The sequence below is a fragment of the Osmia lignaria genome, chromosome 6, assembly GCF_051020975.1.
Source record: "Osmia lignaria lignaria isolate PbOS001 chromosome 6, iyOsmLign1, whole genome shotgun sequence".
Lineage (NCBI taxonomy): Eukaryota > Metazoa > Arthropoda > Insecta > Hymenoptera > Megachilidae > Osmia > Osmia lignaria.
The window spans coordinates 7,826,230-7,839,525 of record NC_135037.1 but is presented as its reverse complement, the minus strand read 5'-3'; the positions used below and the strand labels follow the sequence as shown (position 1 = coordinate 7,839,525).

The 13,296-nt window shown below is 36.3% G+C and overlaps 2 protein-coding genes across 9 annotated transcripts; both read left to right on the top strand.

The window, feature by feature from the left end:
* The first annotated feature begins 96 nt into the window (after window positions 1–96).
* Window positions 97–2,406, top strand: LOC117601635 (natterin-3). Its single transcript, XM_034318647.2, has 4 exons — window positions 97–239; window positions 992–1,191; window positions 1,879–2,022; window positions 2,266–2,406. The coding sequence occupies exons 1-4, from the start codon at window positions 233–235 to the stop codon at window positions 2,350–2,352; spliced, it is 438 nt and encodes a 145-aa protein (XP_034174538.1). The 5' UTR covers window positions 97–232; the 3' UTR covers window positions 2,353–2,406.
* A 45-nt stretch (window positions 2,407–2,451) lies between these two features.
* On the top strand, window positions 2,452–13,099 carry LOC117601627 (putative peptidoglycan muropeptide transporter SLC46). 8 transcript variants are annotated; one of them, XM_034318636.2, is made up of 8 exons: window positions 2,550–2,794; window positions 3,093–3,188; window positions 3,259–5,972; window positions 9,566–9,667; window positions 10,513–10,650; window positions 10,993–11,076; window positions 12,095–12,251; window positions 12,345–13,099. In XM_034318636.2, exons 3-8 carry the CDS (start codon window positions 4,997–4,999, stop codon window positions 12,532–12,534), a joined length of 1,647 nt encoding a protein of 548 aa, XP_034174527.1. In that variant the 5' UTR covers window positions 2,550–2,794; window positions 3,093–3,188; window positions 3,259–4,996; the 3' UTR covers window positions 12,535–13,099. The 8 variants fall into 8 exon arrangements, with proteins under 8 accessions (XP_034174525.1, XP_034174527.1, XP_034174528.1 ...); XM_034318634.2 differs by having other exon boundaries at window positions 2,452–2,589; window positions 2,664–5,972; XM_034318637.2 differs by lacking the exon at window positions 3,093–3,188.
* Window positions 13,100–13,296: the final 197 nt, after the last annotated feature.

Sequence of the window (13,296 nt, the reverse complement as noted above, 5' to 3'; positions counted from 1 at the left end):
GCTGTAATTTAATTCAACATGAGTTATTGGAAAGATCGTTTCAAAATGATATCATTAATCAATTTACTCTTTATTTCGGGAAAAGTGTGACACGACTTTAAGTCGTCAACGACTTAAACAGAATACAAATATTACTCCAGATATACGATAAGATTACACCTGTTTTTAACCAGGTGCAGGAAAAAGATAAGTATCATTCGTTTTTGAAGTTCCAACCGAATCAGGTTTCAAGATGCCAGGTAAATTATACGATTTATTTAATCAATTAAACAAATTTATAGAAATTTACCTATTACACACTGTAAATATTTAATAACTTTGGAATTTGCAAATTAATTTAATTTATTAAACAAATTATTCTATTTATTTTATTCCACTTATTATCATTATAGACGTTCAAAAATTATTAATTATAATTATTAAAACGTAGAATGCGGCCGGCAAAACAACGGTGTGTAATAAGGTGTACTATAATTGCAATTATTCAAAATACAATTATTCTATTTTTCAACTTAAACTTTTTCCTCAAGAAGATATTATACATAACTTTTATAAGTGATCAAACCTTGCATAAATAATATAATATTAATGCAACTTATAATTTTTTCCGTGATGCACGAATCTAGAAATTCAAAATGAAGAGTAAACATGGGTGCAACGCGTCGCACAAGCTTTCTTTTCTTATCAGTCGGCAAACTAAGTTCTGGAACAGTTTTGTTAAGAAATATCTTAAGTTTACACAATTAATAGTATATTCCTATAACATTAATAATTAATTATTAATAATTGTAATTAATAATTACGTATTTTGTAAACAAATTGGATATCGATAATTTATGTTACATAACTTCTGCATTCATTCAACGAATGTTCTTGGTCCTCGCCCTTAACGAACGAAGGTCTCTCAAAGACAAAACCCACCCCTGCTCGTATAATTAACTTGAAAATTAAAATTCAGCTGGTAGAAGTGAAATAATTAATCCGATTTAAGCTTACAGATGGGTTCACCGAAATGCACGACAAGGGGTACCGGATACTGCGGTCAGTGCAGGTCACGACAGTGATGGTACCACCATTTACGTCGGCAGGGCCTACCACGAAGGTGATATGCTTCCGGCCAAAGTGATACCTGAGAAAAATATCGCTTACGTGTGTTACGAGGGCAAGGAATATGGCAAACATGATTTCGAAGTAAGCAACATAATTTTTTAACGTTCCTTTTGTAATCTAATCTGATCGTTGTGTAAAAAACGAACGGTATCATCGTTTTTCTTTTCTTTATCTTCGCCGGGAGAGTTAAAACGATTAAGTTTTAACGCGGATATGTGAATCGATTTAATAAATAACAAAATACTTCTGAGATACACTTGATCTCCTGCTGTAACTAATCAGCCTATTAACGCACGCAATACGAAATCGAGATTTCGTGTCAAGGCAAGGCTGTTTTACAGAATAGGGATACTGTTTTTTACTATTTGCGTCCAGCTTTGGGCTTTGTTCAACACGCGATTGCCTCGAGAGTTGGAAAACATTTTAAAAAACACAGTTGTTCTTAATTTTGTGCAAGACAAGTTATATTTATTTTGTTATTAATTTCTATGCTCGGCACATACATTTGTACAACGGTATGTTATTTCTTAGAATCGTTTATACTTCTTTAATTGAAAATATGTGATCTGAAATTCCGAGAAGAGATAAGGAAGTTACTCTTCAAACAATCCACTTTAAATAGAGCCACTCTATCGATGGATCAACAGAAAGACTTATGGCTTATCTGTACAATCATCGTTTCTCCGTAACGTTAAAAACTGTAATAACTGATACGATGGAGCGTTGAAAAAATGTAATTCTTCATGAAAATTATTTTTATTTTAACAGGTTTTGTGCAGATCTGAATTTTCATGGGAGGTCTGCAGCAATGGAAGCGTTCCAAGTAACGCGGTAGTCGCAGGACAGACTTCTGGTGGAGAACCTCTGTATGTCGGTCGTGTTTTCCATGATGGATCCCAAACAGTTGGCAAGGTCGGAGTTTACTATTCCTTTTATCGTACGGGAAATTCGTGTTTCCAGCTCAAAGCGGATTTTAATTCGAATCGACGAGAAACGAATTCAAGAAGCATCATTTAATTTTAGCCTTCCTTTATTGCGATATCAATTAAGACCGATGATAAAAATTCTACTGCAGTTGAAGATTAGATCTTTTCAATTTCTTTTTCTTAGAAATTTCTTTCTGGGCAAGATTATGAAAAGGAATTATTTTTACAGATCCATCCAACTCACGGATGCTTGTACATCCCCTACGCAGGAACAGAATTATCCTTCCAGGAATACGAGGTCCTTGTAAATAATTAAAATAATTCATTATAATAATTATGATTTATATTATAAAGCGCTTCCGACACGTGACTCACATTTTCATTTCGAAATTGTACCCTTAAAATCTCGTCGAAACAAAAAATAAAGTATTCCATTTTTTCCTGAAAATTAGGGTAATCTTTGGAATTTTTTTTTTTTTTTTTCTAATTATCCTGAAGTGTTTCTCGTTTTAATGTATTTATTCCAAAGAAGAGTGCTCGCAATTTATAATTGGTAAGTGTAATAGAAAAATCAATTTCTGTAAATTATTTTAGATTGTTTTAAATTAATAACACCGAAAATCATAGGGAGATTTGTAATAAGACGATCAATCAGAGCTGATTAAAGTCTGAGAGAGACACTCGAGGGTCGTTTCCTTCTGCTCCGAGTTCAAACACGCGTGGATAACGGATGTGCCGGTGGAACACGAAAACAACAGGTCTGTTATAGCTTTGAATCGAATATTTTATAGCATTGCTCGAATTACGAGCATTACTCACTTGACGACGTCATACGGCCAACTTGAGTGACAGGGCCGTAGTTGAATCCTAGATTCAACTTATGAGTCCCATGATTCTCCATAAGAGGAATGGTCCTATTCAAGAAACTTCCCCCCCTGGATCCTTCGTTTCTGTTCCTTCGAACGACCAGGCTTGGGGCCATGATTAATATTTATTTTTAAAAAATTGCTAATCAACTGGAACAACGTAACATTGACCGAATTTCTATGGAACAAGGTAGCTGCCGAAGGTCTAGAAAAATACTCAAGATCATCGAGCATGAACGAACAAACGTAATTGGCAATTCGTCACAATTGACCAGGCCAACAAAACGTGATTATCGGACCAAGACAGGTCAACCATGGAATTGATATAATACAATCTCTTTAATTTATCGTTGTAGGTGGCCACTGGTGACGGCCCTGTATGAAATAGGCTCCAGCCGTAGAAGATAAGACAGTCACTCGTGATTATTTTATCAACAAATTGCCACATTTAAACGGCACCTCGACTCTGGCCTACCAGAGATGACGATTTCAACGGTGCTCACTGTTTACGTATGCCTCGGGTCTTTTGGACAATGAAATTGGGGTCGAAATAGGTGGTTGTACGGTGGTGGTTTGAGGAAAAAGAAGTTCACATCCTCATGATCATTGTTTACTCATGGGGAATATCAATCAGTTGTCTTCCTTTGATTTTTTTCATTTAAAGAAGAAATTAAAATTTTTCATTTCCAAGGTTTTCGTGTACGATAATGTTAAAATTAAATTTATACTCTAAAATAAATAAAAAATCCAGATGACTAACTGTTATGGAACACGGGGAAACCTTATTACGAATTCTAAATTTTCTACTCCTAATTTCAAAATAAATATTTGGAGTTGGATCTTTAATGAAATAGGCACACTTTTGCTCAAAAGCTTGGAGCATTCTATAATTCCAATATGTTGAATAAAATGTTTATTCAAAATTGAATCAAAAACCAAGGTATGTGTATAATAAAGAAATGGACTTTTTTCCCAAGATTCTCTTCAGTGTTAATTATTTAGTTGATTAACATGTAACACGATGTTTACAAGATGGCATAGTTTCAAGGAGAGAATTGGTACAGCTAATCCGACCATCTGAAGTGACGTTACGAATTCCAAATGTTTCAAATGTAGATTCAAGATTACGAGAACGTCAACCTGACGATTCCAAGGCGGCGATGTATGCCGAATAAAGGAACAAAACAGTGCAACAAACGAGTTTCTTCTTGACCCACATCTATTCGCAATGAAATGGTAAAAACAGGTGACAAGATACATTCTAAAATTAAAACTAAATCCATTGTTTAGTGTAACTAACAATAAGTAAGAACGAGGGTGAATTTTTCTAAACCTTTATTTTAAACTTGTAAAATTCTAAGATAGAAAAATTAAAAATGAAAAAATTCCATTTGAAAAGGCGAAGATATCCCCGTTCAGCGACCACAGAAGTTAACCTTGATCCGAAAAGAGCTAAGAGCGGAACCGGAAGCGTGGTCAGTACGAACAGACGTCATCAGAGAAACAATTTCTGTCGACGACGATGTTTCGATGAGGCTAGGTGGATGTACCCTTGGCTATCTCCCCGCACGGGAGGAACCAAGATGCTCCGAGGGATCGGATAGAGGGAACACGAAGTAGTGGAGGCAAAACCGATTCAGGAGGTGGTCGAGAGGAAGAAGGTGGGAAAAGAGGTAGCACGCGTAATGCACAATGGTGCATTAGCCAGAAGTAGACGGTCAGACGGTCTCCAACTGACCGGCTGAAAATCAACGAAGTTTCCAACCGAGGAACAAGAACGATCCTGAAGAATCCATCACCTAGGACGACAGCTCGCATGACACGAATGTCGAAGAACAACATTAAGGGTCCATCCTCGGAGAACTTCGTTAACCTGACATCCATTAAGACCGTCTCAATTCTATCTTCAAGTGTCTACCTTTCAGACGTACCCGAAGATTTCAATTGACCTTGTGTCTGTCTGTTCGCCACTGGATCATTATGTTGAATTCAAATTAAAGGAGGATCAAAGTAAAGTCCGTCAGTCGATATCTTGATAGAAACTTACGAAAAATACTTAAGCAGACTCCATAGAACCTGGCTACCTCCGCGAAGATGTCCGACATCGTTCCAAACGGTACATCCACGGATACCATGGAGAAGAAGCGAGGGGAACCGGTGACCCAGGTGTCCGATCAAGCGGTCGTTTGGAAATCTATGACTCTCCGTCAGAAATGGACCTACTTCACCAGTAATATCACCGTGGAACCCATGATCGCCTGTTACGTGATCCCCTGCATGTTAGCCTCCCTGGCCACCCAGAACCTCAGCCTGGAGAAGGCTTGCAGGGTGAATCTAGCCTATTCCGACGAAGTTTGCACAGCATTGTCCATAAGAAATACAACAGGCTACGAGGCTGAAGAGACCGCTGTCCAACAGCTGGTAGCTGGCATGCAGACTTGGAAGACAGCTCTGACCAGTGGTCTCCCGACGATTCTGATCCTCTTCATGGGCGCCTGGAGCGATCGTACCGGTTTAAGGAAACCTTGTATGTTGTTGCCAATCGTCGGAGAGTTTCTCAGCAGCGTCAGCATGCTGCTGTGCACCTATTTCTTTCACGAGGTCTCGATGGAGGCGACCGGAGTGTTCGAGGCTCTGTGGCCAGCGTTAACCGGAGGATGGTTCACCATGTTCATGGGTGTTTTCAGTTACATCGCGGAGATCACGTCGGTGGAATCGAGGACGCTTCGTATCGGTGCTGCTAACGTTTTCTTGTCCCTCGGTGTGCCTATCGGGATGGCGTTGTCCGGGATATTGTACTTGAAACTTGGCTTCTACGGTGTCTTTGGTATATCCACCGTGTGTTACGTGTTGACTTTTATTTACGGTCTGGTGGTAATCAAAGAGGCGCCGAAAGTTAGACTGAAACAACCGGAGAAGATGTCCTTGTGCAATGCGATTCTTGATTTCTTCGCGTTCAAGCATATCGAAGAGACGTTTAGGGTGGCGTTCAAGAAAGGGAGGAATAATAGGCAGAAGAGGGTGCTGGTGCTGATGGTTGTCGTTATGGTTGTGATCGGTCCTCTCTATGGTAAGCGTTGCTTTCTTAAAATATCTGTTGGAATATCACTGAAATTTATCAATGATCAGTGCCACGAATCAATTAAGAAAATTTTTAAATACATTCATTTATTTTCTCGTTAATTTATGTTATCGAAGTGTATCTATTTACAGCTCGCTATTTTAAATATCTTTTTTTTCTCTATTCGTTCACCAGTAGCATTCGATTTCTCTTTCGACGAAGCTTATCGCCAGTAATTATTTCTTCGCTCTACTGAATCCTCTAAACACTGGCAGAGGATGGTACCTCCTTCGAAGGAGTATCCAAGTTTTTTCCTTCGATTTACCACTCTTATTTTCATCGACTTTCACGAAACGTTTCCACGTTTAGATACGATAATCCAGCCTGCAGCGAACAAAAAGTTTCTCTCTATCGACGTCCAGATGAAAGTGGGAAGAGTTTCACGTAACTCACATTAATCCTGCTACCGCTGCTGCGGTAATCATGCCACGTGCACGATTTCCACCGGTAATTGCACCATTTCGGCTACGGGAAAGCCGGAAAACTGGTATAGAAATGATAGAAACAACTTTGGTATAAAATAAAAGAAGCTGTCATTTTCAATTGGTACACTCCAGCATAAAAGTCATAAAATATTCAAAAAACAATTATTTACAGAAAACGCAGTTTCTTTTCTGTACTATTTTCTTGAGAACATTTATAGATTTATCTATAAAAATTTATAGGTAAGGTGTTTATGTTTTGTGATTAAACGTTTTATCGAATCCTTGAAGAAACTTCCTACAAAATATCCTTCAAGAGTGAAAAGACAATTTGTTTCTTTTCTTCTCCTTTTTCATAAGATATGGTACTTCTATGCTTGAAGGAACAGTAATTCAACTGTTAGTGTCCTCAATTTTCTCTAAACAACCGCGATGCCAATCTTAAACGACAATGCAGTTGCATCCGTCGATTACGGATTATTAGCGCATCGCGAATTCGTATTGCAACAGGGAATTCAAGGGAAGCGTCCTTGTCATAATTTAATTAGACCGCTAATACCGCCGGACATTATAATGTTTCGTTACGTCTTTATTCCCTTGATACGAGCTGCAAAGAGCGTCGTGAGTAATCATGCTGCATATAACAATTTCGTCTAATGGTCGTCTTCCTGATTTTCAAAGCCTAATAATTAGACGTTCGTGTATATTTCAGAAATTTTCTATTTCTTAACGTTCCATTGCTACTGCACAATATCCTCTTACGTTTCTTTAAAAACCTTTAAATGTCACGGGTCAAAAATGTTAAAAGATTTACAGGGTATTTGTAGATTACAAATTGACAAATAAAATTCTTTTCTAATTTTATTTTTATTACGTCTCGAATTAATTAATATAATTAATTCAAGAATGGCAGGTCACTTAATTTGCCTGTAAATACATCGAGCATGGGAGAGAGGCATATTAATACCAATCATTCGAAACATTGTGTAATTGGACTGTACAATTGGTTTACGCTAATTAAATCAAGCGTCGCCTTTAATTCGATCAAGTTACCCTCTTTCGACATTGGTTCGCGCGTGGCACGTGTGGCCGAGTTTATTAATCGGTGAAAGTTGTTCAAATTGCCATAAATAAATACATTGAAAAGAAAAAAAATAGAAATGTCACTTGATAGGTGTCGACGCACGAATCCTTGTACCATTAATCAAATCCTTGTTGGCGTTGCACAATGGCCCAAGATTTCTCTACAGTCAAAATTATTACTGACAGTGCACGTGTGAAGTCAATACACCTATTTAGAACTAGATTCTATTCGTAGTATGCTAATACGGTCTGATTACTTAAGTAGATTGATGTAATTTCAGATCTTTGACCGTCGGAAATAAATCCAGTTCTGGTGATTCGAAGAGTTCCAATTGTTCAATACTGTATCGTTTCATTAAAAAAAAAAAAATAATCATAATTAATAGAGAAAAATTCACGAATCTTCATTGGCAAATTTCTTTTTCATTGTCAATGGATTTAAAAATAAATCATGTTTCTTTAACTTGTTATTTTAAATTATTCTAAATTAATAGCTGTTAAAAGTTTCTCTAATAAAATAATCATTTTGTATTTAACAATCTAATAGATCAGACAGGCGATGATACCCTCGAAGATAGATTGGAATAATTTTATTACCGTGTAATGTACTGTGCACACGAATTTATTCATGGCAATTTCGATTCGTTATTAGTCGACATTACATAAGGATACACACATCGTTATACAAGTTCGTTCATCAAGTAATTTGTTTAATCGTTCCCATCATAGCCCATTATCGCGTCGTTTCTTCTTTTTCTATCTAACGATCGTCCTTCCATTCTACTTTTTCAAAAACAATATCTTTCAATTTCATTAATATCCATTTTTACTGCAACAACGAACCTCTTAAATTCCTCCTATCATCGTGTACTATGACTTTTCCTTTTCAATAAAACACGATTCTTCCATGACTACAGAAAGAAGCTCTTGCAAAAACACGAACACGAATAATAAAGAGATGAATTTGCAAGGAACAGTATTCCAAGATACACTTAAAGAACGATGAAAAAGGATTCAGTCAGCGTTTTTAAACCTATAATTTTTAGAATACCTAAACAACACATGTAGAACGTAGATAATTGTCATTTGTTTTTTTTTTTAACTGTTCTATCAGTTTGGTGTCTTTTATAAATTTAAGTAAGTCCTGAATTTTACTGTTTTTTAAGCTGTCCTTGAGTGAAGATTCTAGTTTATGTTTGTTGCGGAGGAAATCATATTTAGTACAGTGGAGGATTAAATGATTTTTGGATATTGCAGAGTCACACTCTGAGCTGAAGTTTTTCTTTGTTTAATATTCATGTAAACTATAGTTGCATCGCTTAATTGACGATAAGGATTTTAAACAACATTCCTCTTGAATCGTTCCATCCATAAGATTCTTCAAATTGTTCTTAATAATGTTGGAAGAGCTGGAGGAATATTACTAGTTGACGTCACAACATCGTTTTTTTTTCGATGTCCATTTTGAAAGGCATAATTATTTTTTAATAAATGAGCCGAATCGCTCCTGATGTTTAATTTATGATTGGTAACTTGAATTCGAAAGCTGTTACGGATCACGTAGCAACATTGTTTAAATAAGGCTAAACGAGAGGCACGGCAATTCTGAAAAACGTTTTGACCATGATCTTTCATGCTGTTTATAGACGGAATTGATCCACCCACATGGATTTCAAACAGTGCAACTCGAGGTTTGCAAAGGTTGCAATTTAGAAACTGGTCGTCGTTTGAAATAAATGAAATAATCGTTCTTTTTGTTCTTCACAATCGAAATCATTATTTTCTAAACAGCTGAGTCATCGGTTTGTTAATCAAAAAAAGTATTGGCATACCGGGCTTCGTTACGATAATTGTAATTAGTTGCAATTTATTTATTTTTTTAATTATAGCTGGAACTACATATTTCTAGTGGTAATTTTGAAGAATTTAATTTCCATAGTAAAAGGGTTAATGTTTGGTAGAAATTCTTTTCTTTCTTCATTTTACAGTTCACTGGGTTAATAGGTAATTACCATGAGTGAATAATTATTGTTTCAGGTGAAATGGCAGTGATGTACCTGTACATGAGATACAGGTACCATTGGAACGAAGTGATGTTCAGCATGTTCACGACATTCGCAATGGTAACGAATTTAATCGGTAAGCAAATAAGATAGTTTCTTTAAATTCTTGAAACTGATCTATCCCAAGCACCCCATTTGAAGATACCACAGCTTCGTTACCAGAAATATATGTGCATGAATATCTGAAGTGTAATAACCAGGAAGTATCATCGATCTTATAAAGAAACACGACTCCTCCATCGATTTCCATAATGAAATTCAGTTCCTTCTTTTTTCCACGGTATACAATGGAAATGTTGTTTAGAATCGAAGGCAACGTGTCAGATTGCATCTCCTCTTTACCTGCAAGGATGCATCAAGGCGCGATGCAACTATGCAACGATGTAGACATAAATCTCCTTGAATTATATACTTCTTTCTAAATTACCGTTTCTTCGACGCTGTTACGTGCTTTCAGATGATCGAAGGTTTCGCAAAGTTTGCGATAAAACGTTTCTTTTTGAAATAAATTAGAATATTTATTATATTCCAAATTTATAGAAAATGAATTTTTCTTTTGATTCTTTTTATTCTTCCTAAAGACCTCCATGGAACCGCAATCCCTCGCACGATTGAACGAGCATTTTCGTTGCCTAATTGAACTATGAAAGCAACCGGAATCAGTTATGTAATCAATTGTGTCATTGCCAACCGGAATTGTCAACCATAGTTTCCGAACAAATTCTGTAGTCCTAGAAACCTATATTTCCCACGAATACTGGCAGCTCAAATACATTTATCCGTCAATTTACTTGAAGGATATAAAAATGATGAAAGTTATGCAATCAGTAATTATTGAAGATTTCTTAACTTCTATACTAATCAACAGAAGATTGGCAGGTGAAAGGAAAGGATGTTTAAAAAGACAATCATTTCTTGCAGGTACTGCTATATCAGTCGGTGTGTTTAGTCACATTTTGAAGATTGATGATGCTATCGTTGGTATCATGAGTTCGATGAGCAAGATTTTAGCTGGTTTCGTATATGCCTTCGCCACCACTGACTGGATGATTTATTTAGGTAAAGTCATTGCAGACATTGAATAATCTACTGAAGTATTTAAAAAAAGTTATAGTAGTTAAAGGTTATAGATGGAATATTACGTAAAATATTGAATTTACAATAAGCCATATTAAAGATTTAAGAAAGGAGCTAAAAATGAATGTCATTAGACTGATATCATGTTCTAATAATATTCCAATTTTTCTAAATTCTCAATAAAGCACATTAGTATCTAATAATAGATTCTATTCGTTTTTGAATTACTCAGGAAACAAATCACTTAAGTACTTCAGCAACGTCTATAAATATCATAAATGCCATCAGAGAGATAAGAATAATTTTTCTACGTTCGTGTTACAGCTGCTATCGTCGAAATCGTGAATGGAACATCCTTTATAGCAATGAGATCGATAGCATCGAAACTAGTATCAACCGACGAGCTAGGTGAGTAAATGCAAATGCAATTTATTTATTGCCTCGACATTGTAGAATGACATTGCGGAACAACTTTTTTCTAAAGCTACTGTGTAAACGCGTAACGTGTACCGTTACACCGTGAAAACGTTTAGATCGTAGCTGTTGGTTTATGTAATTAGCAAAATATCGGCTTATATAAGGCAAAGATAAGCGTTAACTGATCAGAAATTGAACGAGGAAAGAGAATGTACTCGTGAAAGGAACATGAATTACATTGGTTAATTTATGAGAAAAAAAAGGAAATAGCTTCAAGGGTGCAAAAAATTTGTTTTTGTATCCGTCAGTCAATGCGTAAAAGGCTTTCTGCAAAAAGGAGCCTAGGAATTGACTTCATGGTTGGATCATTCGTTTCCTATTCTGTAAAAAAGTATCCCTATTAAAAGCGCCTAAAACCTGCAACCTGCCCAGCACCGACGACTGAACGTCAGGTCAGCAGGGATGGGTATAGTCATAACCAAGAAGAGAAAGCCGAATGCTGCAGTACCGAGAAACAGAATAGCACGAGGTAAGTTTCTACTATTCAATGATTCTTGGTTATGACTGTACCGGCCCCTGCAGACCTGACGTTCAGACGTCGGTGCTAGGCGGGTTGCAGGTTTCAGGCGCTTTTTACTCGAATTTTTAAACGTTAATTACTGGAAAACAAAGCCGCAAACGCTATTTCGTTATTCTTGATTTTCGTCTTATTTTCATCCCTAGAATTACCCCTTAAAATTTTGCCCACCTGTTGTCGAACACCTTGTATATGAAAATGTAACTAACATAACTAACTAAACCTAGAATACATACTAACACTTCCGCATTTCTTTCTTTCGTCTAGACTGAAGTTTAACGAGGCTAACCCATTTAGTTAACAGTGATTTCTTTTTCTTCTTCTTGTTTTATCCAGCTATGTATTAATCCCGTTATTTGATCTTTAAAACAGGGTTGAAGGTAAAAGAAACTCACGGTATCACGGTAGCCTAATTCTCCTTATTATTTACAGGCAAGGTGAACTCGTTGTTTGGTGTCTGTGAGTCCATGATGCCTCTCGTTTACGGTCCCATGTACAGTTCCATTTACGCTGCCACTATGAAAACATTTCCGGGAACGTTCTTCATCGTCGGCGCCTGTCTGACCATGCCAGCCGTGTTCGCCTTCTTGTAAGTTCTTCCACTTCCGGTACTGCCATTACCTGGTTACCATCGTCTCAATCAACAACACTTTGGAAAATGAATTTATTGTTTGATTAACAGATGGTTGTACACGGAACATAGAAGAGATCGTCAGCTATTGGAGCAAGAGAAAAAAGCAAAGAGTAAGGCTGAGGAACAAGATGACAGTGATTCGAAGACTGAGAAATGGCAAATTATCGGCGAGAAAAAGACGGAAGTTCGTACGATGAACGGTGTCGCGAATGCAGCTTTCGAATCCGATCGTTTATAACTGAGGATTTAAATCGTAATCAATGAGACGAAGCAAGAAGAGAAAAGAGAGGTCAATGAGATGATCATTTAACACCTTTGTGCTGAAATAACTTACGAACATATACTTGTACGATTTAAAAATCAAGAATCATTTTCAGAGGTGCAAATTTACTACACGTACAGTCTTTTCGCGTTGAAATTGCAGACATTTTTATTAAAGAAATATAATAATTGATATAGAAAGGATAACTAAATCAATTAAAATTTTGATGGTGAATATAATCAAAAATATTTTTTGCAACAGTAAGAAATTCTTAATATGCAAAGCTATCCTTTATCTCAAATTCTAGTACAAGCAGTCTCCGGTACTTAATACACAATAATTAATAACAATAAAAATGGAACAGGCATCAGTCTGTTCACGTGTATCAGTATTACGAACATTACTTGCATATATCTTCCCCGATCATCGATATTAATAATGAAAAATGAAATTCAGGAAATGGAAATGTTACTCTATTGTTGGACAACCGAGACATGGGTTTTACCTTGTGTTCGATATTCTTAAGTGAATGCAAGTATTATAAACAAAGGACAATGTATCATGTTTTTTCGTGAGAAAAGAAATTTATCGATCGACCTGTTGTACGTTTTTATCGATTAGTATTTATATTAAGAACCTGCATCATTTTCCGTACACGCGTTATAGCTTATTGTGATATAGTACAATAGTTTTGTATTTAGGAAGTAAATAAAGTTTACTGAAACAATTGTTGCAGCA

Excerpts from the sequence above, each read along its gene's own strand:
- LOC117601627 (XM_034318634.2), top strand. The coding sequence starts at position 4,997 with ATGTCCGACATCGTTCCAAACGGTACATCCACGGATACCATGGAGAAG. Across the intron at positions 9,668-10,512 it reads AATGGTAACGAATTTAATCG|GTACTGCTATATCAGTCGGT; the intron begins GTAAGCAAATAA and ends CATTTCTTGCAG. Across the intron at positions 12,252-12,344 it reads CCAGCCGTGTTCGCCTTCTT|ATGGTTGTACACGGAACATA; the intron begins GTAAGTTCTTCC and ends TTTGATTAACAG.
- LOC117601635 (XM_034318647.2), top strand. Across the intron at positions 1,192-1,878 it reads ATGGCAAACATGATTTCGAA|GTTTTGTGCAGATCTGAATT; the intron begins GTAAGCAACATA and ends TTATTTTAACAG. Across the intron at positions 2,023-2,265 it reads GATCCCAAACAGTTGGCAAG|ATCCATCCAACTCACGGATG; the intron begins GTCGGAGTTTAC and ends TTATTTTTACAG.